The sequence below is a fragment of the Marmota flaviventris genome, chromosome 12, assembly GCF_047511675.1.
Source record: "Marmota flaviventris isolate mMarFla1 chromosome 12, mMarFla1.hap1, whole genome shotgun sequence".
Taxonomy (NCBI): domain Eukaryota; kingdom Metazoa; phylum Chordata; class Mammalia; order Rodentia; family Sciuridae; genus Marmota; species Marmota flaviventris.
This window is the reverse complement of record NC_092509.1, coordinates 10615058-10641508: the sequence shown is the minus strand read 5'-3', so window position 1 is coordinate 10641508 and position 26451 is coordinate 10615058. Positions and strand designations below refer to the sequence as shown.

Genomic DNA, 26451 nt, shown 5'->3' with positions numbered 1-26451 from the left:
GGCGGCGCTCCGGGCGGGGCGCGGCGCGGCGGGCCGGGCATGGCGTCCATGGCGGCAGCGATCGCGGCCTCGCGCTCCGTGGTCATGAGCGGGAACCGGCCGCTGGACGAGCGGGAGCGGAAACGCTTCACCTATTTCTCGTCGCTGAGCCCCATGGCCAGGAAGATCATGCAGGACAAAGAGAAGATCCGCGAGAAGTATGGGCCCGAGTGGGCGCGGCTGCCGCCCGCGCAGCAGGACGCGATCATCGACCGCTGCTTGGTGGGGCCGCGCGCCCCGGCGCCCGCCGACCCGGGGTACCCCGGCGACCCCGAAGACGCCGCGCGCTTCCCCGGCCTGCGCGGGCCCACGGGCCAGAAGGTGGTGCGCTTCGGCGATGAGGTGGGGCTCCGGACACGCCCCGCGCGAGGGGGAATGGGCGGCGAGAGGGGCCCAGCGGAGACGGGGGCTCCAAGACCCCCGCCCCGTGCGAGGGACGTGGGCGGCGCCGGGGCTGGGGGCGCCTCGGGGAGAAGGGAAGGGGGGCTTTAAAGGCCACTTACTGAGCAAAGCGGACCAAAGTGGCGACAGCGGGAATTCTAAGGCCGGCTGACCTGGGTTCTGCCCCAGCTCTGTCCTTTGGCAGCTGTGTGGCCCAGGGAGAGTCTTAGAGCCTCAGTTTCCTCGAGTGAAACGGGGATGGCGCCCACCCGCGAGGCACTCAGCTCGCGGTGTCAGTTAGTACTTGTGCCGGGCCGTGAGCTCCGTGGGGAATGAGGCTTGAGAGGCGGGTCTCGGGGAGGAGGAGGCGCCTTCCAAGACAGGGACCCACCGTCCCGAGCCCACCGTCCCGAGGTGCGACTGGGGGGCACGATGCGCTTTGTGCGGCGAGCGTGGCGACCCTGTTTTTCTACGGAAAGATCCTGGGAGAGGAGTTTAGATGCGCTCCACAGCCTCGCCCCTTCGGAGGGGAGGGCAGGCTCAGCCGCAAGTCTACCCCTGCTACGCGCAGGGAGTTCGGGGTTGGGAGGCCCGGGATCTGTGCGCTAGGAAGCTTGGTGCGCTTGGGAGTGAGTGTCCCTGAAGCCTTCCGTGCCCTGGGACCTCGCTTGGCGGTTGGTCTGACTTCTGCCTGGAGTGGCGAAGTGAGAAGGAGCAGCAGTGGGGTCCACTCCGCTGAGGCTGCTGCTCAGGCTGCTGAGGGGAGGGGCCGGGGGAGGTTTTCCCGGGAAGTTGGGGACTGTGAAGGGACTCAAGTTCAGAATGAGGCTTAGAGCAAACTTTCAGGCTTGGATATGTGGAAACGTTCGTTAATGCAGAATGTCTGTGGCCATAAATTCACTCTGACGTCAGGTCGGGAAGTGTGAAGTATAGGACTGTGTTGCCAGCAGCGCCCGGATTCTCATGGAATTAATAGAAAACTCCCCCTTGGACTTTCAACTGGAAGGCTTGCCAGGAAAAACAAGGGCGTGGTAAGCTGGGGAAAGGAAAATATAGGTTTTAAAATGTCTTCCAGAGCCGAAACAGCCCAGGGGGAAGATGTGCACTTCTGTAGATGTGCAGGTTTGGGTGTGAGAAGTCAGGCGGCCCTTGGAAGGCATAAGTAAATAAACCTGAGGGCAGTAAGCCTGTAATTTCCTTGCAGATGTTGGAGAGTGGCTGGCCCTAGCCCTGGCTCTGGGTTTGTCCAGCTGAGAGCAGTGGCATGACTGCTTGTCATCAAAAAGCCAGGCCACGTTGCAGCTCAGGATCGCTGGCAGGGACAGCCTTCCACCAGGCTGAAGTTCTACTCTGGGTCCCTATCTGGAGCTAGACTGATCTCTTTCTGGACTTGCAGACCCAGTGTGACATAAAAACAAGGGAACCGCTGCGGCCACCTGGGAGCTTCCCAGAGCCACCAGCCCTGTCTTTCAGAATTGAATCCCAGCTTCTCACACATGTTGAGAGCTTGCCCATACCCTGGCTTACCCCTGACAACCTCAGCACAGGTGGCCACCACAGGCACAGCCTTGGTTTTAGGAGAAGTCTGCAGGAACATTGCCAGGGTGGCTGGGTAGTTTAAATGCCATCAGACGAGGCAAGGGGTTGGCACTGAAGTGGAGTTTGCATTCTCGTCGTTGCTCACGGGAGATCACTTGTGGAGGAGGGCAAGCTCCTGGGCATAAGGGATGATGGATAGGACAAAATGGGAGATGACCCCCAGCTGGGTGGCCCCAGATTTGAGCAAAGGACTAGCTTGAGTAGGGCTGTCCCTTCCCACTTGATCTGTCTTCTCCTGTGGTCACAGGGGTCCCCATGCCCTGTCAGCTGCCCTGAAGGGTGCTGCCTACTTCTTTGAATACTCCCTCATTGCCAGTGACATTTTTGTGTCCCACATAGCAATATCCTAAGTCAGTGAATGCAGACATAATGACCATCATCTAGTTATTTGTATGTGTTACTGGAATAAATAGAAGTCTGATTACATGATGGTGACCACAGATCTCAGTGGCTCTGGGTGTGGTCAGGGGCTCAGTTCATGCACTGAAGTTGCCTGTGTGCAGGACAGGTGCAGCAGTGTGTGTGTGTGTGTGTGTGTGTGTGTAGTTTCCATGCCTGGTGAGGTGGAAAACTTGGGCTGGCTCAGGTCCCCATGCTCTGATGATTTAATCTGGCCCCTTGCAGAGAAGAAGGTGGCTGTCCTTGTTGAGGCCTTGAGGTACTTGCCAGGTTTTACATTCTTTCTTCGTAATCAATTGAGCAAGTATTCCTCACGTCCTATTGTATTAGGAAGTAACGGCATCTTAGCTTAGTCTTCACCAGCTCCTTTAAAAATCTGGCTTGTGACCTCAGTAAATATCTACAGAGTGGAATGTTGCCCAGAGTGCCAGCCTTCCTGCCTCCCCGAGGCCCCAGGCCCTCCTGTGTGGTAAACCTCGGCTGGTGCTGGAGGAAAGCTCAACACAAAGGTGGGGCCCCCACATCTGGGACCCAGGTCCTCACCGCAGTCAGCAGCAGGTATTGCCTCCTGCGGGCCCTTGGCCCCCTGGAGTCGGCCTGGCTTGGAGCAGGCGCACACAGCATGCTCCCTCCTGGTGGAGGATCTCGGTGAGGATGGCAAGGCCTGTCTGCAGGTGGAGGCTCTTTACGGGTCTGGCTTGTCCGCCCTCCTGATGGCTGTGAGTGCTGGGAATGGCTGACCTGGGGAGAGGAAAGGTTCTTGCTTTCTAAGGGTTTAGGGAACACCCTGCATGCTTCTTCTGCTTCCTGTTATCGATAGAAAATTGAACTCTTGGGTTTGTGTTGCCTTCTGCTTCCTGTCCCCACCCCCAAACTCCGTGCCACCCATCCAGCAAGATCTGAGTAGGTGCGGGAGGCTGCAGAGTTGCTCACCCGGTGCCGCCCTCTTGGCTACAACAGGCCAGCAGATGACTGGGAGGCCTGAGCCCGGGCAGCTCCTTTGTGTGGATCTGCTTGCTGCATCTACCTCTCCATGAAGCAGGTGGGGCTGGGCAGGAGTGGCGTTTCCTCACACCCATCCTCAGAACCCTGATCTGGGTTTTGCATGGGGAGTGCCCCCCACCCCCAGCACTGCGAATTGAAACCAGGGTGCTCTACCACTGAGCTACACCACCACTCCTTTTTACTTTATTTTGGGACAGGGTCTAAGTTACCAAGGCAGGACGGAACTTGTTTTCTTTCTGCCTCTGCCTCCTGAGTGGCTGGGATTCAGACCTGCAGTGTTGCTCCCGGCCATACCTGAGTTTTAAGACCCTAGGACCAGTTAGTTCCGCCCTTTCCTCAGCAGCTGAGCATGATGGCTGCTATCCTTGGACCCATATCCCTCTCCTGCTGCGGGAACCTAGGGCTTTGCTGGCCACTCTCTCACGCCTCATGGCTTTACCTCCTTTTCTGAGGCTGAGTCTTGGTCTCCGGGCTCCCAGACATCTCCTGCACTGTCCTAGGCCCTTTAAGGCCTGGTGGCTTTCCTAGTCCACAGCGGGAGGACCTGTAGGTGTCGTAGGGGTGGAGTATCTGTCAGCGGCCGTCCTCCAGGGGCTGCCTGCCCAGGACCTGCCTTGCCCGCTTTTGAGGGTCCAGGTTCTGGAGGGCCTGTGGGCCTGAGTCCTGCACAGCCTAGATATTTGGTCAAGTAAACAGATTTATTATAACAAGTTGCATACATCAGTATGGTAGTTGTCTCAAGCCCCGCAGAAGCAGCCTTTGCTGGGGAGAGCAGGCAGCTGCAGGACCTGCGGCTCCTGAAGTCTCCCTTCTCACTTACTTTGACACTTTGGCCTTTTATTTTTTTTCATATTTTGTTAAAATTAAAAAGAAGGTAGTTTGGGAGTTGCTGTCTCAGTATTTTGGACTTGCTTTTTCAGGAGGTGGAATGTGTGGATTGATCCCCCCTCTGTGTGGTGCACCCGTGCATGATCTAGAAAAGATGACAGAGTGGGTGTGGCTTTTTGTGTCTCTGGCTGGGGCTCTGTATGGCCACTGGGCAGGCATTGAGAAATGGCCAGAGCCAGTTCTGAAGTCTCTGCTAGGCGCAGACCGTGGGCTGCCTGAAAGCTTCCCTGGCATGTTGAGGGTTCTCCACCCTGATCAGCACCTGGCTGCGTGCCCTGGTTGCACAGGCAGAGTGGCCTCCCTGCCTAGGTGCCTTTGCCTGCTGGCTCCAGTGGCACCCGGGTACAGGTTTTACAAAGAAATGAAATGACTTGTTCACAGTCACGCAGGAAGCAGGCAGGTAACTAGGAATCGCTCACACCCTGACCAAGACATTCCCATAGTACTGAAAAAAATATTTTCTTCAAAATAAATAAATAAGGAGTGGGTGAGTGCAGGCTAGACCTGTCTCCTTAGACTCCTGCCCACGTTCTGTTCTTTCCTTGAAGCATGCTCCACCCATTCTGCACTCTGCCTGTCACCATGGTGGAGGCACTCGGTTCTGTTTCTGCTGTGTGGAGCTGAGTCTCTGGATCCGCGTGCACAGTGGACGCACCCAGGACTGCATCACAGCTGCTTTCTGTCTTCGGAGCTGCACTCATATCTCCAGTTATGGAAAGGCCCATCTCAGCAGAGTTAAATATATTCCAGTTAAAGGAAACAAACAGCCAGATACCATAAGTGTGTACAGTTGCTGTGAATAGGCAATAGGTAAAAAGCATATTTTTATCATTCTTTACTCCTCCCCTTTTTAATAGATTTAATTTTTTAGAGCAGTTTTAGATTTACAGCAAAACTGAGTGGAAAGTTCAGAGTTCCCACCTACCCTTGGTTCGCAGGCAGCCTCGCTCACCTAGTGCACCCCCATGGGCAGGCAGTCTATGGTCATGGTGGTCCGTGGTCACGGCCCTGTGCTGATGTCTCATCACCCTAGGTCAGAGTTCGTGTTCGGGTTCACCATGGCTGATGCACTGTCTGTGGACCTCGCCCAGCGTGCAAAGACAGGATCCACCACAATGCATCACACAGACCAGGTTCACTGCTTGAGAACCAACCCCCTGCCAACCCCATTACTCACCCCTCTCTGCCTCTCCCCAGCTCTGCCTTTCCCAGGGTGTCACAGCCGGGGTCGCTCAGGCTGCGGCCTCTTCAGAGGGGCTTCTTGCATTGGTGCTGTGTGTGAGGTCCCTCTGTGCCTCTCCTGACTCAGTGCCAGGATGGGCCATAGCTTGTCCACTCGCCTGCTGAGGATGTTTCGATGGCCTCCACTATTTGGCCATTATGAGTAAAGCTGCTGTAGACGTCCTGATGCAAGTCTTTGTGCGGAGGTAGGTTTTTAACTTCCAACACCAAGAATCAAGATTGCCTTAAAGATCTCGTTCTTTAGCAGGAGAAGTCAACACAAGTGTAGATGGATTTGCCTTGAGCTGTGTGTTTTCAGTTGACTGACAGGCCCAGGGTGCTGTGCCGTTCAGTGGAGTCCACAGAAGGATTCTTCTGTCCCTGCAGCTCGGACGACTCACCTGCATCCTTGTGCTTTGCCTGGTTGGGCCGAGAAGCTCCTGGCCACCTGATATCACCAGCCATGCGTGGGGCCTGTCTTTCCCTTTCCTGCAGGCTCTGCTCTCTGAGTCTCATCTCTCTAACTTATAGCATTTCCCAGCTTAAGCAAGATGCCATTGTGTACTTGCCAGAAACTCAGAAGCTCCTCTAATGTGAAAACTTGGGGAGGAAAGTGGCCATTCCTGGTCCCGTGATCTCCTTGCAGCCTTTTGGATGCTGTTTCTGAATCTCCCAAGAAACCTGAGTCTGTGTGGGGCATTGGAAGTTGGGATTCTTATTCTTAGGAAGTTGGCACTCCTGGTAAGAGGTGGTGGTTGATAGTCTGTGCTGTTCCGCTTCTGGGCGAGCAGATAGTGAAACATTGTTGTTAAACGGGTACTTGCAGTTCTTTGTATGGAGTCTGCAAACGCCAGTTGGAACAGAAGCCTTTAGGAGGTGGCCTGAGTCCTGCGGCTCCTTGGGCGCGGGTATGCTGCCCTGGTTGGTTATTAGGATGTACAGCTGTAATTCTGCCTTGGGGGGTGGTCAGGCCTGGCCTGGACCCACATGAACCAGGGGTTTCAAGGGAGTCCACTGGAAGATTGTGAGAGCCTTGTGCATGCTGTGGCTAGTTTAGCTGGCCAGACAGATGTGGCCTCTGGGCACCAGCAGCTGTGCCGCGGCATGGCCAGGAGCTCCTGAGCTCCTGGGGCGAAGAGCGTGCTCAGGGTCCATGGGTCCTGTGAGTGACTGAACCAGAGGGCTGCCTGGGGAGGAGCTGCACCAGAAACAGTTTCCTAGGGAGCTTCGTTTTCCAAGTGGTGCTGGGGATAGAACCCAGGGCCTTGCTCGTGCTAAGCGTGTGCTCTACTTCTACCAGGCGACCAGCACACTGGTTTCATTAAAGAGGTTCGTGGCATAAAAGTTAACTAGTGAGATCAAAATAAAACACACAGACTCAATTACCTTTTTCTATGACCAGGTCCGAGACGGCTCTCACCTCTCTGGCTCACACCTCGAACCACCCGGTAGGGCAGCAAGGCTTACTCAGGGCTAGCAGGAGAGAGAGAGAGAGCATGCCAGGGAGTGGCCTTTTATTGGGGAACAAGAAATTCAGGGGAAAATTCCATCCAGTGAAGGTCGAGGGGGGCAGCATTCCAAGGTCAGGGTCAGTGATTGGCCTCAGGGTCAGTGGTCAGTCACACCCCCACACTGACAGGCTCTCGCACCTGGAGAGGGTGGGGAAAGCTCCGACACAGTTTAGCCAGAGCGCCTCACACCCAATCCGGGAGGTGCCCAATCACGTGCGAGAATGGCTTCCCACACTCTACCACTGAGCTCCTTCCCCAGCCCCTGTTGTTGATGTGACTGAGTTGAGTGGAATACACAGATTCTGCTTTTGAAAACGGCACCCTTGGTGGCTCTGATTTGTAGCCAAATCTGGGAACTGTGGGGCTAGGGCTCTCAGAGTCTTGAGTTCAGTGGCTACCTAGGGCCCTGGGGTCCTGGGGGTCATTCCTACTGGATCCCATGAGAGGTGGCTGGCTGCTGGCTGCTGGTTGCCGGGCCATGTGCAGAGGCCGCCAAGGAAGCCCCTTGCTCCTGCCCTGCTGCCTTTCTTGGAGCAGCTTGAGCAGGGCCTGGGGGACCTGTCCATTTTACAAGTTGGAAGCCCAGACATACTGGTCCTAAAATCAGAGAGAACGTTACCAAAGACTAAATGCATAATGGTTTCTCATCAACTTCAATTAGAGGAAATGTTAATATTTATAAAATTTCACCACATTTGAAATGAATTTGAAGTCTAGAGTTCCCCATTCTAGAATAATTTTGCAACAGTCATGACTTTTACAGAGAAATCACAACCAACTATAATTGAGTGAGCTAGATAATCTCAAAAGCGATATTACCGGAATCATTTTCAATTTTAATAGCAGAAATCACATTCACCATAGCCTGTGATGGACTTCAGTCCATTTGCTGCTGGGTGCGGCTGTGGTGTGCTGGTAGATGTTTGACACCTGGCTCCGAGAGAGGCAGGGCCAACCTTGGTATCTGGCACAGGCCCTTTGCACGGCATCAGCTGTGGCAGAGTCTGTGCAGCAGTACTGTAAGGCAGCTTGCAGGAGCCAGAGGCGCAGCAGGCTCAGGAGCAGATGGTGGCACCGTGTGCTGACGTACCTGGGAAGCAAGAGCCTGAGCATAGCCCTTTTTAGAGGAGAAACACCTTTAAAAGTTAGACTGTTTTTCAGTCCAGTTTTAGTTTCCCAGCAGAAATGAGCACACAGCCTTCCGCCCAGACTCGCTGGAGCAGACGTGCCTTCTCCATCATTAGCCTCCCCAATCAGCCTGCCACACTCATCAGAGAACCTGCAGGATGTGGTCAGCGTCTCCCCACGTCCCGCTCACCACAGGGCCATGTTTTAGGGTCATGTGTGCTGGACTTGCTGTCCCAGGTCCTCTGCACCCGCCTGTCCACGCCTCCTCTTCCCAGCCCCCACAGCTGCTGAGCTTTCTCCCCCCCACCCTGCTGTCTCCCCAGGATGTGGTTGGCAGAGCCAGGCAGGCTTTCAGAGGGCTCCTCTCCCGTGGCCACTGGTTCTTAAGATCCCTTCAGGTCTTCCGTGGCCTTATTCTGACGAAGCACACAACCTTCAGCTGTGACTTTAACCATTCTTAGGTGTGCAGGGGCCTGTGTGCTCAGTGCCCGTGGCCATCACCGCCACCCATTTCCAGAGGTTGCCATTTTATGATGGAACTCTGCGCCCTGTAAGGAACAAAGCCCTGAGCGCCTTAGGCAGCAAGTGCCCGTCCCCTGCCCCTGAAAGCCAGCTCTGCCTCTGCGTCTGCTTTCCTGCTGCTGTCTCGTGGAAGTGGTGCTGCAGTGTCCGCCTCTTGCCTAGCTCTCCTCTGGGCTCAGTGTCCTCAGGATCCAACCACCTTGGAGTGTGCACCAGTGTTTCCTCCCTTCCTCAAACTGAACACTGCGCTGCTGCACCGAGGGACTGCACCGGTCAATCCTGCAGCTGTGACTGTGGTGTGGAACTGCCCGTGTGAGCCCCTGCTTTCAACTCTTTGGGGCACACACCTTGGGATGGAATTGCTGGGTGAATTGCTCACTCTGTGTCCCATGGGGTCCATGTTGCTGGTCAACACAGATGTGTTGAGATAGGCTGATGTTGTCCTCCAGAGGTTAGGTGGTGATTACAACGTGATTATTGCATCGTTCCACATCATACACTGTATTTAAGTTTTGTGGTGGGCCACCTCTGGGACAGTGGGACAGAAGAGTCACCTCCTGCAGGACGCTACCCTGTTCTCCCCAGGGTGCTGTTCCTCTGCCCCGGCAGAGCCCCGGGCTCCGTGGGCCTGCTGGGGTTCACTGTTTTCCGTTTTGTGATGGTGGCCACCCTCATGGATGTGGAGCATCTCACCTCTGTCCTAATGTGTTCAGCTGTGAGATTGCATGGCTCAGCCTTTAATGATGGCTGTGCGGAATTACAGGAAGGGGAAGTGCCTCATAGTCAGCTCTTGCAGGATGGGTGAACGTGTGGCTGTTGTTTGTTTTCTCCCTTGGAGTTTGGTGACCTGAGCGTGCTTCTGGGCTGAGTTGGCCTGTGGAGTGGACGTCTCTCACGGAGAGGAATTGGACTCTGAGGGTGGTGCTCTCCAGGGCGAAGCCCACTGGTCTTGTCCATGGTCTGAGTAGCAGGTGTCCCTCCGTGCAGTGTCAGCCCTGGGGCCCAGAGCAGCCCGAGGGGCATGTGGATGGCAGGTCACTATTGTTAGGTATCCATTGGAAGTAGGAACGTGAGGAGCACAGGACAAGGGACAGCATTGTGCTGTGGTGTGTGTCGGAGTGTGTGTCAGGGCACCCATATGTGCGAGTGAGGGTGGGCGTGTGATGGGTGCTGTTCCTTTGGGAGTCGGCACCATGTTCACGCGAAGCCTGGGAGCCCGTTCCTCCCACCAGCACTCCTGCGGTTGGAGTGTGCAGCTGGTGGCTGACGTCACAGCCCCTGTCACATTTTTGTTTGGTGAGTTTATTTTTGTTAAGTACTTTACTGTTTTCTTTTATGGACTCAGAATTGCAGAAATCCAAGGAATCTGCCCCTTGACTTAGTTTCTTGCTGGAGCAAACAAAATACTACTGACACGAAGCTGGGGAAAAAATCTCAGCGTGACATGTCTCCGTCTGTGATCCCCATGGAATTTCACCTGGCCTGGTCTGCGACCACTGGGACCTGGCCTCCCGAGCTCTGGCTGACCCTGTGCTCCCCAGGGATCAGTCACATTCCAGAACCAAAAGCCTTCCTGGTCTAATCTTTCTAAGTCTCAAGGGACTCGAGTTATGTACGTGACTTGTGAGAGTCTAGCTCCCATGTGCCCCATCCTGTGCTGGTGGTCCCGTGTTGCCTCCACTCTGTAGACCCCACACACTTCCATCCTTGGAGGCAGTGAGGCTGGCAGCCCAGTGCAGAGGGTTTTGTTCAGATGGCTCCTGTGCCGTCCCCACGGTGACATCCAAAAGGCAAGGCATCAGGGCTCTCTGTCTCCCCCTAAGAACAAAGATCTTGTTGTGCTGTTACTTCTAAGAGGATTGCAGGGTCCCAACAGCACAGAATTTCAGAGACTTCCAGGTCATTTCACGCACGGTCCCCTCCCTCAACAGGCACCCAGAGACGTGGATGGGCCTCAATAGCAGGCTGACCCTGGCTCCGCCTGGAACCTCTGCTCCAGGGCGTGGTAGTGCACATCCTTCCAGAAAAAGTTGGGGTTGAACTGAAATTAAAAAGGGGATGGCAGTGACCCCGTCCTTCTCATCTTGAAAGTCCTGGCTGGTGGCCAGGAGGCAAATAGACAGCACAAGCCAGCTCTGAAGCTAGGACCACCCCTGAATGCTGCTACGTGTGGTGACACTCCACTGCGGGGGACCTGCCCTGGGCTCTGATGGGGTAGGCCCCAGGTGCCCTCCCGCTGCTGGGGCCTGGTTCTCACGGCTCGCGCCTGGGCCAGGGCTTGTGCTCATGGCTGTGCCATCCTTGTCCTGGCACACTTGTGGTCAGCTAAAGGCCTGAACATGGGTCTCCCCATAGCTCCTCCTTGCCCTTGTCCTCAGGGTCCACAGAGGGGCCTAGTGCAGGGGACATGTCACTCCTGGGCCAGAGGCGAGAAGAGCTGGGCTCTGTGTCCCACGTTAGGGTGAGATGTGGGAGGGTATGGCTTGACCAGAGCCAGGGCATCACTGGGTGTGGACCCCGATGGGCAGGCATTGGGGCTGGGGGAGGAACAGCCTTTGTGGTCCTGGGAGGCCCAGTGCTAGCCATAGGTGGGGCCTGTGGACCATCACGGCTCCCCCCTCCTGCATCTGGGGGAGCAGGCCTTCCACTGCCCGGGCCCAGCATGGCCTTCATCATTACAGTTCAGCAGTGGACCCCGTGCTGTTCATCTCAGAGAAGGCTGGCTGCGGGGACCCAGCTGGGCCTGGCAGAGCGGCTGTGTTGAAGGCTCTGCCTGCGGGCCCTGGGGTTTTCCCCAGTCCCTGCCATGCTGGATGCCAGGCTGGGGTGCAGTGGGCTCTGCTGGAAGCTGAGTGGAGGGCCCTGGCAGGACCATGGAGGTGGGGCAGGTCCCTGACGGCAGCGCAGGACTGCTCTGTGTGGAAGACAGAATGCACTGGGTTCTTCATGGAAATACATAGTTACTTGGGTTTTATTGGTGGGTGGTGAGATCTGGATATAATTTTAATACCAGTTTCAGTTAAAATTCTTTATCCTATTTTCAGTCTGTGTCAACCGTGGTGACCCACATTGGTCCAGAACCTGGGTCCCTAAATAGCAGGGTGCAGATAAGGTCTTTGTTAGCTCAGGAATGCTGCAGGGAGCAGAGGGGAGCCCAGGAGGCCCCCCTAGCCGTGGATTTAGGCCAGTGGACAAAACCTGCAGGTCCAAGGTCAGATCCCAAAGATCTGCCCTGCCCCCCCCCCACCCCTGGCCCCAAGGCCAAATCCCAGGGACTGTCCCGGGACTCTTCCTGCTTGGTGAGGCCTGGGAGTGGTGCCAGAGACCTTGGAAGGAGGCCCTGCGTCTCAGGGCGTTCTCCACTGTCCTGCTGACCCAGGCCTGCCTTCTCTGCTGGCCCTCGGGGAGAAGGAAGCCCCACTGTGGCTGGTGCTGCTGGTAGATTGTGCCTGGCATGCTTTTCGTAGGTCGGCTAACGGGGGTGCGATTCTCCCTTCACTGGAGGAAACTGAGGCTGGGCAGTCTAAGGCATGGTCCACGAGCAGGCAGCTCTGTGCTGGTAGCTGAGACTGCTGGGCCAGCTCCTTTCCCATGCAGCTTCCCTGCCGGACTGGCCTCCATCCCCTGGAAGTGGCTCAGCGTCTAGAGGGGTGGCAGCCCCAGTGGGAAAGGTGAGGGAGGAGCCCCAGGGAAGGGCTTCAACCTCCAGGGCAGGCTGGAGACCTGGGCTGCTTAGCGTAGTCGGGCTGTGCCTGGGTTGTGCCTGTCCCTGCTCCCACGGTCCTGGGTGGCGTTTGCACGGGGATGGCCCAGGTCTGGATTCATTCTTGAATTTCTGTTCCAGGACATCACCTGGCAGGATGAGCACTCTGCTCCTTTCTCCTGGGAAACTCGGGTAAGTTGGCTAAACTTAGATCCGTCCCTTGAAGCAGAATTGAGTAGTTCACCCTTTTCTGCAGCATTGGATGGACATGGGGAGCGGGGCCCACACCGGCTGCAGGCAGCAGGCAGCCCATTGTGGTAGGGAGGAGAGGTTGTGAAAAGCCGGACACGTGTGCAGTGGCAGAGTGGTAGTCGGTCTGATAGCCTGGGCCCATAAGGCCCTGTGACACCCCTGATGCCCAGGCTTGGGCTGCCCTGTGGGGGCCCTTCTCTGCCCATCCCTCTGCCCACCAGCACTTGGCACCACAGTGGGGGGCTGGTGACACAGCTTTGAACCTGTGGTGGGGTGAACTTAGCTAGTTGGTTCGTGGCTGATAGAACCCAGTGTGGGCGGGGGCCTGGCCTCCAGGCACCGGGGTCTCCATTGCCAGAGTGGCTCAGGAGCAGGGGTCCAGATGGTCTCTGTGCCTTGCCTTCAGCCGTCTTGCTGCCCCAGAGGGACAGGGGCCCAGTGACTATAGGAGCTGCCTCTCACACCAGGAAAAGAAGCGGCAGACAGGCTGTGTGCTGGTGGGTAGTGGCCATAGCAGCGTGTGCGAGCAGAGGTGGCTGTGCCTGGGCGGGTCCCAGCTCACACTGGGGTTTTCAAGTGCTGCTACTTCAAGGGGCCTGTGTCACTTGTCCCCACAGCTTCTGATCAGAGCCCTGCCCTGGCATCCAGGAACAGCTGGGAGAATAGGTGGGGAGAAAGGAATGAGGAGTCCTTGAGCAGACTGTGAGGCTTCCGCTGGGAACTGTCCTGAAATGAACCATTTCCCCAGGTGCTGGGCAGCTGGCAGTACACTGTTCAGTGTTTAGTGAGCAGCTGCTAACTGCTACAAATGCTGGCTGACCAGACCATGCAAACTGGGTGCAGCTGAGGTATGTTTGCACTGAATCACATCCCCAGCCCTTTACTTCTAAGTTGCTGAGGCTGGCCTCAAACTTGGGATCCTCCTGCCTCAGCCTCCTGAGTTGCTGGGATTATAGGTGTGTGCCATGGTGTCCTGGAGATTATTTTTAAACCTTAGAGATAGGTTTGGGGGTTGTATGACATGCGCTCACTGGAGCATGTTCATTTGGAAAGTGTAGGTTCCCTTTGCCATTGACACTACCGCACCAGGCCCCAAGCATCCTAAAGATGCTGGCATCTACACCCTGCACATCTTTTTCAAAATTTCATTGTAGATTAGTGCAGAACGCAGGTCCGTGCAGAGGGTAGGGAGTGGGAGTGGTCTGATGGGAGCCAGAGCCTGCATAGGGACTGGCACTGGTGGAGGGTGACCAGGGTTGGGCTGGGTGTCGGGGAGCAGCCTGGAATGACAGTAGCTGCCACCCACATGGACCTGTCTCCCGAGGCCACAGAGCAGGCTGGGTGGCCAGGCAGCCCTTCCGCACCCTGGTGCTCAGCCAGGCCCTCTTCTTCCTCTTCTGTGGCCACAAGAGTGGCAGGAGCATCTGCAGGGGAAGCTGTGGAGGGAGGAGCAGGGGCTCTGTCAGGAGTGCCAGCCTCGGGCATGGTGGCCTTCCTTGTCCTGTTCTGGGCCCTTGGTCTGGTGACACGACAGGGTGAGGCAGACGAGGCCAGGCATCCAGAGGTGCTGGCCGAGGTCTCATGGGCCCGTGGAGCCCCCCACTGTGTGTCCTGGAGCCGTCCAGGGGACAATCACCTTCATTGCCCAGTGTGATGGGCGTCCTGGGGCACAGCGGCCACTGACCTGGGCTATGCAGAGCTCTCCCCAGCCGTCAGCGTGTTAGGTGAGCAGCCCACATCCTGTAGCCACCCCGCCGTCCACCTCCAGGATGCCTTATTGTAAACTGCATGTGTTGTGGGGTGCAGCGTGGGGTCTTGTGCGTTGTGGGGTGAGTTGAGCTAGTGACGTCCCCAGAGCTCTCCACCTTGCACAGCCGACGCTGCCCTTTAAACAGCAAGTCCCCAGCCCCTCTTATTCCCACAGCCCCCTGGAAGGGTCATCTTTTCCTCCCGTCCTTCGGCCTGGCGGAGAGCCGGGGAGGGGTGGTACCCCACCCGCTGCATTCTTCTCTCATGCTACTGAAGTTTCAAGAGGAAAAACCAGCGCCCAGTGCTCCTGGAGGAGGCCGGAGTGCAGAGGATTCCTTGCATTCCCTGGCCGCCTGGGCTGGAGGGTCTGGAGATGCCTGGGGGGGCTGGGCAGGCAGAGCTGGCCCCAGGACCCTCAGCCTGCCCAGGCTGCCTGGCTTATTTGTGTCTGCCCGGGTGTTCAGCTCTCTTTCTGGGGCTGGTAAGCGAGCTGGGTGGGGATCCGTTCCTTCATTCTGAGGGCCACTTAGGGCATCCAGAGTAGGGAAGCCTTCCAGGGCCTCCGTGGGGCTGCAGGCTCATGTCCTCCGTGGTGTGTCCCAGTACAGGGTTGTGCAGGCTGGGTTCAGTCGCCCGTTCCTTCCGTTGGTCAGCACGCCACAGTTCAGGGGAGGCAGTCAGGGTGGATGAAGAGAAGGGAGCCTGGGTCTGTCTGAGGCTTGCACCATCTGCTGCTGGCGGGGAAGGGGCCTTCCCTCCAGGTAGTGGGTTCCTTTGCTTCCAGGGGTCAGGAATACCCAGGTACCACACATGCTCAGAAGTTGTACTTCTGCAGAAGATGTCCCCAAAGGGAACCTGTGAGCAGGCACACCTGGGCAGGCAGTTCCCCAGGGTTTGTCCCTAACGAGCCTCTGCCCCTTGCTCTGACAGGAAGGGCTCGGGGATGGTCTACACAGTTAGCTGATTTAAAGTCAGGGTGGGTATGGGAGAGGGCCACAGCTGGGATTGGCTCCTGCCCACGAGGTTTTGATACAAGCTGGCTCTGCCCTACACGGGGTCAAGTGACAGCAGAGGAGCCTGTGTCCTGTTGCAGGGTCAGCTTCTATAGGAGAGGTGATCTTGCACAGGTGGTGGCTTTGTTTGGCTGCACCCCCAGTGTGATCCTCTTCACCGACAGTCCCCATCTCTGCCCTGCAGTCCCCTCCTCTGCCTGTCCCTCCCTCCTTCCCTCTGGGCTCTCCCTAATCCCTTCCTGAGGCCCAGGGCCCAGCTCCCAGTCCCCTGCCCTTGACCTCTCCCCAGGCTCCCTGATCCCTGTGGTTCCACCTGCTCTCTGGCCCCCGGAAGCCACCAGTCTGTCCTGCAGCCCTCAGCCTGTGCTGCCCTCCTGCAGGCCAGTTCCTCCTCACCTCCTCGCCTGCCCCCAGTGCTACCCAAATCCTGATCCTGGTCGCCGTGCTGGGGCTCCCTTGCCGTGCATCACTTGTGCTGAGTCCTGTGGGTGCGTGCCCGAGGCCCATGGGCAAGGGCAGGCAGTGCTCCTCCAGGGCTGTGTGCCCACCTGCTGCAGCCCCTGTTGCCCCTTCTCCTGTTACCCCAGGAAGTGCCCAGGAGAGAGGCCAGGGCTGGTGTGCCTCTGTCCCCGTGAGGCTCAGCCCCTAGGTGGGCACACCGTGCCCCAAGGTCAGCTGGGCTGTGTGGCCCCAGTGAGGGCCTCTTCTGCCCTCTCCCGCCTGCCTCTGCACACCCCAGCAGCCTGTGCCCTTTGCCTGGTAAACACACTGGCATGTGGTATTTACACCTGGACCCTGCTAGGCCCTGCCCACCTGGGTCTGGCCCCGCTGGCCTGTCCCTGTTGGGCTGTGATTCTGAAGGTTTTCCTATGTGCCTCCTGCTCCTCCCGTCCTTGCCTGTGTAGAGAGGAGGTAAGAAGAATAACAGCTCAGTGAGGTTATAGGATCTGTCCAGCGCTGCGATACTGTCCAGCCGCACCCCTGTAGCTTCGTCCCTGTGAGTGAGGCCTGTCGGAGACTGCCAAGCCCACTAGTTAGTTTTGGCAGCGGGCACACCCCTTGCTGGAATATCGCGCATTCCTCTCCAGTGAGTGGGACATAAAAATAGACACAGCGCTCTGTTGTGGCCTCGCTGTTTTTAGAAGAGACGTGGCCCGCTGAGCCCTGGTCCCCATGTGGGCTGACTGCCGCCCTGCCCAGCTTGGCCGGACTCCTCAGGGTGTGGAAGGTGGGCTGAGAGTGGAGGGGCTTCCTGTTCACTCTCCCGTCTCCCTGTGTGGAGGTAACAGAGAACAACTGTGTTGAGTCCCACGCTGTTCCGCCTGTCGCAGGTACCAATGACCAGTGGTGTCCACTGGCCACCAGCTCCTACGGTTTTCCATGCAGTGTTGCCCATGCTCGGAGAGGCTGTCATGACCTCCTTTCCCCAGGACCCAGCTCTTTTCCTTTGTCTGGAAAGGGACTTGTTCCAGAGATGAGGAACTTGTCTGCGGATTCACAGTCTTCCCATTTCCCACCTCCTCTCCCAGCCCTGCGCTTGCCGGGGGCCTGGGGCCAGGCAGAGGAGCCGCTGTGGGTCCTCAGATGAGTGAGGGGCTGTTGCTCCAGCCCTGCTTAGTGAGTGAGAGTGGTGGTCCTGGTCCCTCCATGTGAGTGAGTGTGTTTGGAGGTTCCACCTGTGCCTGGCACACAGTAGGTGCTCACTGAGTGGCTACCTGAGCTGTTCTTCCTAGATGTGCATGGTCTGAGGTCAGCAAACCTCCCCTTCGGACCCCGAATTGTGGCGCAGCCCCCGGATCCCCATGGATCCCCATCAGACTCTGGCTCCTCTCAGGCCTCACTCTGGTTCCCTGGGTGTGGTGCCTGTTGCCCCAAGCTGGCTTGGTGACCACAGGAATGGGGAGGGGAGGGCGTCCAGGGCCATGCAGGGACAGGGCAGGGTGCTGTGGGGTGTGCAGCTTCCTGAGGAGGAGCAGCTGGGTCTGGGCTGGAGAGGGCAAGTTGCCTCAGCTCCTTGGTGGGCTCTGGGAGGCACTCAGATGGCTCCCACCAGAAGTGGACAGCAGCCCAGGACAAGCCTGGGTCTGGGAGGGAAGGGCACTCCCACACGCGGAGTCACAGAGCAGAAGCCCGTGGGACTTGCTCTGAGATGGCAGGGGCCTGTGTCCACCTGGCCGACGGCTACACTGCCTGGCTGGGTGCGAGGGCCGCTGTGGGTGTCCATGAGCAGGGCCCCAGGGGACCCTGGGCTGGGAGGGGCGGCTCTCCACCCCCTTGGCCTTGCCAGAGTTCTTGCTGTGGGTCCTGGGGCTGCTGAGCTGGGTGGTCGCGGACCACACGGGAGACTGTGTTTGGAAATTCTGGGTAACAAACCCAGATCCCATGGGGTAGGGAGTGGGCCAGAGACCCTCTCACATGGCATGGTTTAAAGGGGATTGCAGCCATGCTTTGTTTTTAGAATTAAGAATACAGGAGAAGCAGGCATGTGAGAGCTTTTCTTCTGACTCCCTGTCTTCCCTGTTCACCTCCAAAGTCCCCAAACTAGGCAGCTGCTCGGGTCAGCCTGACCTCTGCCCAGATGAGGCCCTCCTGGGGAGCTGTCCCGAGGCCTCCGTCTTGAGGCCTCTGGGACCCGTGAAGCCCCAGGAGCAACCTGTCACTGCTTGTTTCTTCCCCACAGTGATGTGTCCTAAGAATGGCTGCCAATGGCCTCTGTCCACAGTGGCCTGGCTCAGCCTGTTGCTGCACCCAGGTCTGCAGACCCTCCGGCCTCGTCCTACACGGGCCAGAGAAATTGCTGATCCCAAAAGAGCCTGCGGTTCAACAAGGTGCTCGGTTTGAAGAGCCTTTGTACAGAGTTTCCTGGTCATAGTGCCCCATCTCCATGGGGTAGGCCGCCTGTTTGAAGCAGGTCATCTGCGCACCCATGGTGTCCCCATGTTCTGCTGTGGAATTAAAAAATGAGCAGTGTATTCAGAGTCTCACTCAGAAGTCGTCCGTTAAGGGCTGCATCACCGAGGATGGACATGCAGAGGTCCCATGGGTCCTGCCAAGCTCTGCTTTCCCCGCACCTGGTGGCCACTGGCTTTGGGTCCATGCAGCCAGGCTTTGGGATCACTGGGTCAGGCTGAAGTCCTAGCATACAGCTTCCTGATAGACTCATGACCTGGGGAATTGAGTCATTCCAGACCTCCGTTTCCTCATTTATAGGATAAAAATAATTTAAAAACTGCACTCCATGTGCCCGGGACATGCCCGGGATGTCCATGTGCTCTTGAACATGTCTTCTGCAGGGCTGGCTTTGATGGCTGTGTGTCGGGTCTATTCCTCCAACACCGAGCACCCAGGACCTTGCCTTGCGGTGTGAATGTGAGCTCTTTGTCTTCTGTCCTAAGCCCAGAGGGGCGACTCCTGGCCACCAGCCTGGGATCCAGGAGCACCTCCGTTCAGAGAAGTGGGCGGCTCTCTGTTCAGGGCCTGTTGTCCCCCTCGCTCTGGCAGCATGTCCCACCCATGGGGAGAGTCCTGGGAGACTGCAAGAACGTGAGAGCCAAAGAGGACATTTACCAAGTGCAGGAGCCCGTGTGGTATCTTGGAGAGCTAGAAGCGATTGGGTTGGCCAGATGGTTTGACTCACTCTGTGTCCACGCATGGCCGGGGCAGGGAGATGGGCTCCCTGGGAAGCAGATGGACAGCTGGTGTCCAGAACTGTATACCACCTTTGTGTGTTGGTTTTTCACTTCTGGAAACCTCTCCGAACGTGGCAGCCCAGAAGTGGGGACAGTGCCATGCACGCAGTGTCCCTGGCCCCCGACTCCTGCAGTGAGGACTCAGGAGAATGTTGTCTGAGCGGGAAGTGCTGACCAGGTGGCAGGCAGCTGGAGGAAACGCTGGCAGCACGGAGGGCAACGGCAGGCACCCGGCAGCGTGGGTGGTGCCCAAGACTGAGAGAAGCTGCAGGCTGGAGGCCCCCTCCTAGCACACGAGCTAGAGGGGCAGCATGCCTAAAGGTGGCTGTGGCGTGGGAGGGCAGGGGCTATGTTGGAGTCTTCTGTTTCCCCTGCTCTCTGTGACATCATTTTATTGCTTCTTTATTTATTCACTCTTTTGCAGAACTGGGGATTAAATCCAGGGGCACTCCACACTGAACCGCTGTCCCCAGCCTTTTTTTTTTTTTTTGACACAAGGTCTTGCTTAGGTCCTCGCTAAATTGCTGAGGCTGGCTTTGAATTCGTGATCCTCCTGCCTCAGCCTCCCGAGTTGCTGGGATCACAGGCGTGGGCCACTGCACCCAGCTTGCTTACTTATGAAAAGGGCAGGTATGAGGAAGTGGAGGTGGGGGCAAGGGGAATTTTCAGAATTGATTTCAGAAATGATGGGATAGCAGGTACCCTGTTCTGCAGAGCTGGGGACGTGATGGCCTCCAGTGGGCTCTTCTGGAGGTGGTGGCCACTGAACATTTCCCTAGAGTGAAACTCAGTCAGCTCTGCTTGGCAGCACGTCCCAGGTGGCTCTGGTCAGCGGGAGGCTGGGTCTCAGATGTGGCTGGTACCTGCCCTGCCCCTTCCTCCCCTGTGGTCACCATTGGAGGCTGGGTGGCAGGATGCAACCTGGCCCTCTGTAGGCCGCGTCCTTGCTCCTCATGTTCCTGGGGCCTCACCTGTGGACAGCAACTCACAGGGCCTGCAGGAGGCTTGTGTACTGCTGGCCTCAGCCAGATTCGGACTCAGGGTCTTGGAGCTGCTGGCAGGGCCGGGCGTGGTGAGGCTGTGCCTCGAGATGGCTGTGTCTCGGGTATGCAAGCACAGTCCTGCAAACAGCCATTCAGGACATGGGCAGTGCACGGCCAGCAGCTCCTGAAGTGTCTGTCCAGAGCAGGGGAGGTGGTGAGGGGCTGACCGCCTGCTCCTTGCTGAGCTTCCATCTTCCTTCTCTTTGCAGAGCCAAATGGAGTTCAGCCTCTCCTCCCTGTGCATCCAGGAGCCGAGCAGTGGCGCTCCCACCAGTGAGCTGAGGCCACTGCCCAAGGTCTCCCAGGGCCCACAGGCCCTCAAGCCCACCCAGGGCAGCAGGTCGTCCAGCCTGGACGCCCTGGGTCCAGCCAGGAAGGAAGATGAGGCGCCCTTCTGGAAAATCAATGCGGAGAGATCCCGGGAGGGGCCCGAGGCCGGATTCCAGTCGCTGACCCCCAGCCAGATCAAGTCCATGGAGAAGGGGGAGAAGGTCCTGCCTGCCTGTTACCGGCAGGAGCAGTGGGTCCTTCCCAGTGTGAATGTGGACCGGGAGAGACCACCGCCTGCCCAAGCCACCTCTGGCATGCTGCCCGAGGACCAACTCTCTGAACCCTTGGGGAAACCACTGTCCCTAGATACCACACAGGACGAGGACAGCGCTCTGGGTTCAGAGCCCACGCCTACACAGGTGGGCGGCCCGTGCCAGGGCCTCTTCTGTCCAGGTGCCTCTTCCAGGGGCAGCCAAGGGGGACCCCAGAGTATGGCTGCAGGGTGTCCATGTGGCCTTCCTCGCCCTGCTTGCCCTCTCGCTTGCCTTCACAGCTGGCTCCACCCCAGCCTGGTACTCTGACTAGTTTGCTGGCCATATGGCTCCAGCCCTCCCTTGTGGGCAGGTGGGGAGGGGCTGGGGGAGTCTGGGAGGAAGGGTCAGTGTGGGGAGGCTGGGAGGCCTGCCCTCTCCGTGGGGCCTGTGGCGTCAGGCCGTGGCTTTGGGAACAGCATCCCAAGGCCTGGAGAAGCAGGGGGGACCCGGGGTCGCTGCCCTCCTGCCTGCAGCACAGGCTGGGGTGTCCAGAGGAGGGATGAAAGAGGAGCTCTCCAGGGCATGGACAGATGCAGAGGCCAGGTCTGCTAAACCCTCAGGGTGAGGTGCTGGGTGTTGGAGAGGGATGAATTGCTGGTGGCTGGAGTGTCCCTGACTCCTGGTAGGAGTGGCCCCTGTCATCTTTCCTGGGCAGTCTGTGACACTGACGAGGTGGAGACAGCAAAGTGAAGACGGAATGTTTGTGGCGATTCTAAATGACGCTAGTGTTGGAGGGTTGCTTGCAGCCAGGACGCAGAAACAGGGGAGCCTTTCTCTCCAGAGGAGGCTGGCTTTGGGGCATTGTTCACGAACAGTGCTGTGTTGTGAGCGGCTGGGAGCTGGCTCTGGGCATCACGGGTGGCCGAGGCCCCAACAGGGCTCTGTCGTCCATCCTTGAGATGGCCCTGCTCACCCCCTGGTGCTGTGCTGCCTGGTGATGTCTCTCTGGCTGTGACCTGCAGAGCCTCACTGGAGGAGTCCTGAGGGAGGACGGGAACAGGTTGGCATGGCCAGAGCAGGAAACGAGGGTCCTGGCCTCCTAGGAGTGTCCACCCATTGGTGCTGGCCGCACAATAGAACCTTATGGTGATGAGAAACGTCCTCAAACAGGTCAGCGCTCCTGCACACTCTCCACCGTGACCAGGCCTTTTCTCTGGGGCTGCCGTCCAGCTGTCTGATTTACCTGTTGGTCAGGATACAGGCACATGGAGAAGCCCACTGCACCCCAGCTGCTTTGCTGTGCTCCCCAGGGCGTGGCTGTTAGCAGTCAGGCCTCCTGGCCTTTGGGACCCTGTGGTCATCTGATGGTCACACTTTCTTTGGTTTTAAACATCTTTAAAACTTAAAACTCACACTGAAGTACACGGGACATGAGCACGTCATTCCTGCCCTTTCTGAGTGTGGGGTTCAGTGGCCCTGAGCAGTGTCAGCGTCATGCAAGCCCCCGCCTCCTCTGAACCAGAGCTTTCCTCAGTGCCCTGGGCCAGCTCACAACCAGACAGACTTGCTATGACACCCCCGCACCCCTGGAGACGCGGGCTGGCATTGAGAAGCTGCCTGGCTTGGTGACCGGCTTGCTTCACTTAGCGAGTGGCGTGGCCAGTAATGCCCTGCTGCTGTGGTCGCCCGGCATTTGTGGGCAAATGCTTGCTTCCTCCCTTTGCTGTTGGGACGTGGGTGGGCAGATCTTTCTGAGCCCCTGTTCTTTGCGTGCCTCCCAGATGCAGGATGACTGTACTAAGGATTGAACCCGGGGCGCTCAGCCGCTGAGCCACATCCCCAGTCCTTTCTTTTTCCTGACCCAGGACCTTGCTAGTTGGCTAGGGTCTTGTTAAAATTTCTGAGGCTGGCTTCAAGATTTTGATGTTCCTGCCTCAGCCTCCTGAGGGCACTGCCTGGGCTATCAGTGATATATTTTTTTAAAAAAATTTTTTAGTTGCTGTTGGACACAATTATCTTTATTTGATTATTTTTATGTGGTGCTGAGGATCGAACCCGGGGCCTCACACATGCTAGGGGAGCGCTCTACCACTGAGCCCCAGCCCCAGCCCGCTATCAGTGTTTTTGAGGAGCCTCTCTGCTCTTTCCCATGGCGGATGCACCGTCCCACTGTCCCCCTAGCGCTTGTGAGGTTCTGCGTCTGCCCTTCCTGACTGGCACGTGCCTCTCACCCTGGCCACTAACGTGTGAGTGAGTCTTTCCTGAGCTTGGTGACCGTCTCCTTGAAGAACACTAAGTTCCCTTGCTCACTTTTAAGTTGGGTGTTTGTGGTTTGCTGTTGGATCGAGGTGGTCTCTGGTTACTCTGGGTTTCCTGGAGGAATCCTTGATCCTTTGCGCCTCCTGAGGAGGTGCAGCCCACAGTTCCAGCACCTTCTCCCTCCCACGGCTCCACAGCCATCTCTGCAGGCTGCTCTTCCCAGCCTGTCCTCTGCTGCCCCACCTGGTCCCTGTCTCCAGTCCTGCGGGCTTTGCAGGAAGTGTTTGTGCCAAATGCCACCTGTTGGCTCTGACGGGAAGTAGGACGGCTCCATGGGGGCCCGGAGGCTTGTGGACCTGTGACGGGGACCAAGGCACAGACTGCGGCACCACATCCAGGAGGCAGGAGGGAAGGGAAGGGGATAGACCACACTGCTCCTTCCATGGCATCTCAGGTGAGCACACCTGGCCTAAGACACGTGTCCCGGGAAGCCACTGACCTTGCCCAGCCTTTCCTGTGTGCTGCAGCACGTCAGGGTCACTGCCCAGCTGGCGGCTTCCCGCTGGACCCAGCTGACCCTGAGCGTGGTGCAGCAGGGGCCTCGCCTGCTTTCCCAGGGGCCGCCCAGCCAGTGCCGCATCCCTGGATTGTCCCTGCTCTCAGAGACCCACTCCATGACCTTTCACTTCCCCCACTCGTGCACACTAGCCTTCACAGAGTTCTTGCCTTCCTCTCTGCGTGTGTAAGAACATCTCTGTTCTTGCCGAGTGATGCAGAGGATTGTGCCACGCTGGTTGGCTCTGCGCACCTGTGCCGCACAGCCGCGTGGGCCACCGTGGGGCGCAGGTGGGGGTGCTGGCACTGGACTTGCTGTGCTGTTCTCAATTCTCAATTCGAGGTCAGGGCCCGAGAGGGAAGCAGGCAGCGTCATCTGGCCACTGTAAATGAGGTGCTGTTTTTAGCCCCACATCCGAGGGCTGCATCTCACTGTGCTCCTGTCTCTGCAGGCTGGCTCCAGCGTCATCCTGAAGACCGGCTTCGACTTTCTGGACAATTGGTAAATGGTGTCGGGCACAGTGCAGCCGGGAGCCGAGGTGTCCAGGGTGCTGTGCCCAGGAAGGGTTTGCAGCCTGTTTCCTGGTTTCACTACTATTGATTTTTTGGAAGCTGGTAAATTTGCCAGTTTTTTCTTCATTTTGTTAAAACCAGATATATATGCTATTTTCAACAATTTGGTAATGGAAGTTTTACATCTGGAATTTTTAAGGACCATTAGGAATTTAGTGGATCTTGTTAGTAAGCCCTTCCAGCTCTGCCCATGACCCTCGTCTCAGGAGGCCTCCTCACCAACGTCACCAAGTCCCCACCAAATCCTGTCTCCTGTTCATGCCCTCCCTACGCAGCTGGTCTCCTTGGTGGTGGCTGCCATGACCTCGGTCCCTCATGTTGGCTGCTGCTGTTCCCACAGGAAGATCTGCCCTCAGGAGCTCCCAGTGCTCACAGCCCCTTGCTGGAGGCACATCCTGCACCATGTGCCACCCGCCACCTTGGGTAGCTTCCAGGAAACAGTCCGTCCACACGCGGTGGACAGCGTCTGTGAGCTGCCCATGGTCACTGAAGTATCGATCCTGTTTAACAAGAGCTGCGTGTCTGGAGTCGTGCGCCGACCTCCTGTTATCCGTACCTAGCTTCAGCAGCTGTGGGCTACCACGTTGCTTGGTTTTGTACCAGTTTCTTTTAGGAAGCTCCCAGCACTTATGTGACCTGCTACTTGTCCCCATGCTGCACATGAGTGGTCGGGGTGGCAGTGCTGCTGGGGCAGAGGCCCCTCTGATTCACTACTGCTGCTTTCCAGAGGAGACGGGCTGTGGCTGCCCACCCCCAACTGCTCAGGCTGCGTCAAGATGGGCCCTCCCAGCCCTGACCACAGCAGAGTGGGAGAGGTGGCTGGTGGCCCCAGCAGTAGTGCCCTGGGGCCCCACAGCACCCCAGCAGGGCTTGTCTGGGGCTGGAGCAGATTCCCGGGCTGTGTGGCAGGAGGGTAGACCCCAGCTGGAGGTCACTGCCCTCACTGTGCCCTGCCCTGTGCTCTGGCAGGAGGCGCCCTGTGCTGTGCCGTGCACACACCACTGCCACTGTGTCCCCTCACCTAAGGCCTTATTCCCTCGGACCCCTGCCAGCAAGCTTTAGGACCAAAGGGGGGCTTTTAAAAATACGCTTCCTAGGCCCTTCTGAAGTACTCTCCAGGACATCATCTGATTCCAACCGCCTCCACCCGCAGCAAAGTCTCTGCCAAAGCCATGGCTAGCAACTGTGCTGGTCCCCACCCTCGCTCTGTGCCCCAGGGCGGGGCGTGGGTTTTACCTCCCTCCTCTGGTCCCTGACTGCAGTGTGGCAGGTAGACATCCCTCTGTACCACGTGAGCATTTTTGACGCATCCCCCACCCCCACCCCCGCCAACTCAGCCCAGCTGGGCACCAGCCCCCTAGGGGCCAGCACTGTCACACAGGGAACCCAGGGCCTCCCCCCTGCCTGTACCTCCGCCTCAGGGTGGCGGCTGAGCTGGAGGCCAGGGTGCTCCTTGCTGTGGGGGTGCTTGCTGGTGTGGGCAGCAGAGAGAGGGCTCCTGCTGGCACGCCTGGTCAGCGATCTCTCTCCTTGCCAGAAGTCCCCCTTTCTTTCCAACTTTCCTGTGAATCTCAGCATTCCGGTCGTCCTCAGAGCTGAGGGGTGGAGCCTCTGAGGACTCCATGCTCTTGGTCCCTTTGTCTCAGCCTTGCAAGCTCTAGTTACTCTTGGGGGGCAGCCCCCCATAAGTGAGTGGAAGCCTCAGCAGGGAGTCCTGAGGGGTCTCGTGATGTTGGCTCTGCCTTCGGGAGAAGTGCAGTCCCCATCCTGCCTGACGGGTGACCATCCCCCACATGGGTGGTCCGTGCAGAGGCGACTTTCCCTCCCCCAGGTTGAAGCTCCCTGTTTCCACGTGCTTCTCCCCCAGACTCCAGGTGGGTCTGTCAAAGAAGGAGCTCATGAGCACACTCCCCAGCAGAAGCCTGTGTCTGGTCCTGCACCTAGGTCTCGGCCGAGGACCAGCGTCCTGCTCTCACTGCTTTTGCAGAAGCCCTCCAGGACATCAGAACCAGGGTCAGTGTCACGGGCCTGCTCCTGTCCCTGCGGCCTGGGTGTGGCCCATGGGGGGAGTGGAGCGGCCTCCCTTTGGTCCTCCTTCCTTTGATACACATTTTCAGAGATGATGAGTTCTTATAATGTGTAACTTGGTTGTATTTTATACTAATTGCCTTTAATAAAGCCTTTTTAAAAATGCCAGCCTGTCTGTCTTGGCCTCTGCTGGATCCCGGAGGCCTGTTGGGACGATGGTACTTGAACACAGGCAGGAGCCCAGGGCACAGTCTGGATACGGCCTCTGCAGCCTGCTAGAGCCGGGCGATGGCCACTGGGTGCCTGCCCGACAGGAGGGCAGCTCTGCCTGGGGGGCTCGGGCGCAGCCCTGAGTGACATGGGAGCCACA

General features: G+C 57.8%; 1 protein-coding gene across 2 annotated transcripts; it reads left to right on the top strand.

Annotated features, from left to right (window-relative positions):
• The first annotated feature begins 3 nt into the window (after positions 1 to 3).
• C12H1orf198 (chromosome 12 C1orf198 homolog) lies at positions 4 to 26249 on the top strand. Of its 2 annotated transcripts, XM_027948016.2 has the most exons (4): positions 4 to 381; positions 12538 to 12588; positions 20352 to 20831; positions 23933 to 26249. In XM_027948016.2, exons 1-4 carry the CDS (start codon positions 40 to 42, stop codon positions 23984 to 23986), a joined length of 927 nt encoding a protein of 308 aa, XP_027803817.2. In that variant the 5' UTR covers positions 4 to 39; the 3' UTR covers positions 23987 to 26249. The 2 variants fall into 2 exon arrangements, with proteins under 2 accessions (XP_027803817.2, XP_071475910.1); XM_071619809.1 differs by lacking the exon at positions 12538 to 12588.
• Positions 26250 to 26451: the final 202 nt, after the last annotated feature.

Excerpts from the sequence above, each read along its gene's own strand:
- C12H1orf198 (XM_027948016.2), top strand. The coding sequence starts at position 40 with ATGGCGTCCATGGCGGCAGCGATCGCGGCCTCGCGCTCCGTGGTCATG. Across the intron at positions 382-12,537 it reads TGGTGCGCTTCGGCGATGAG|GACATCACCTGGCAGGATGA; the intron begins GTGGGGCTCCGG and ends TTTCTGTTCCAG. Across the intron at positions 20,832-23,932 it reads CAGAGCCCACGCCTACACAG|GCTGGCTCCAGCGTCATCCT; the intron begins GTGGGCGGCCCG and ends CTGTCTCTGCAG.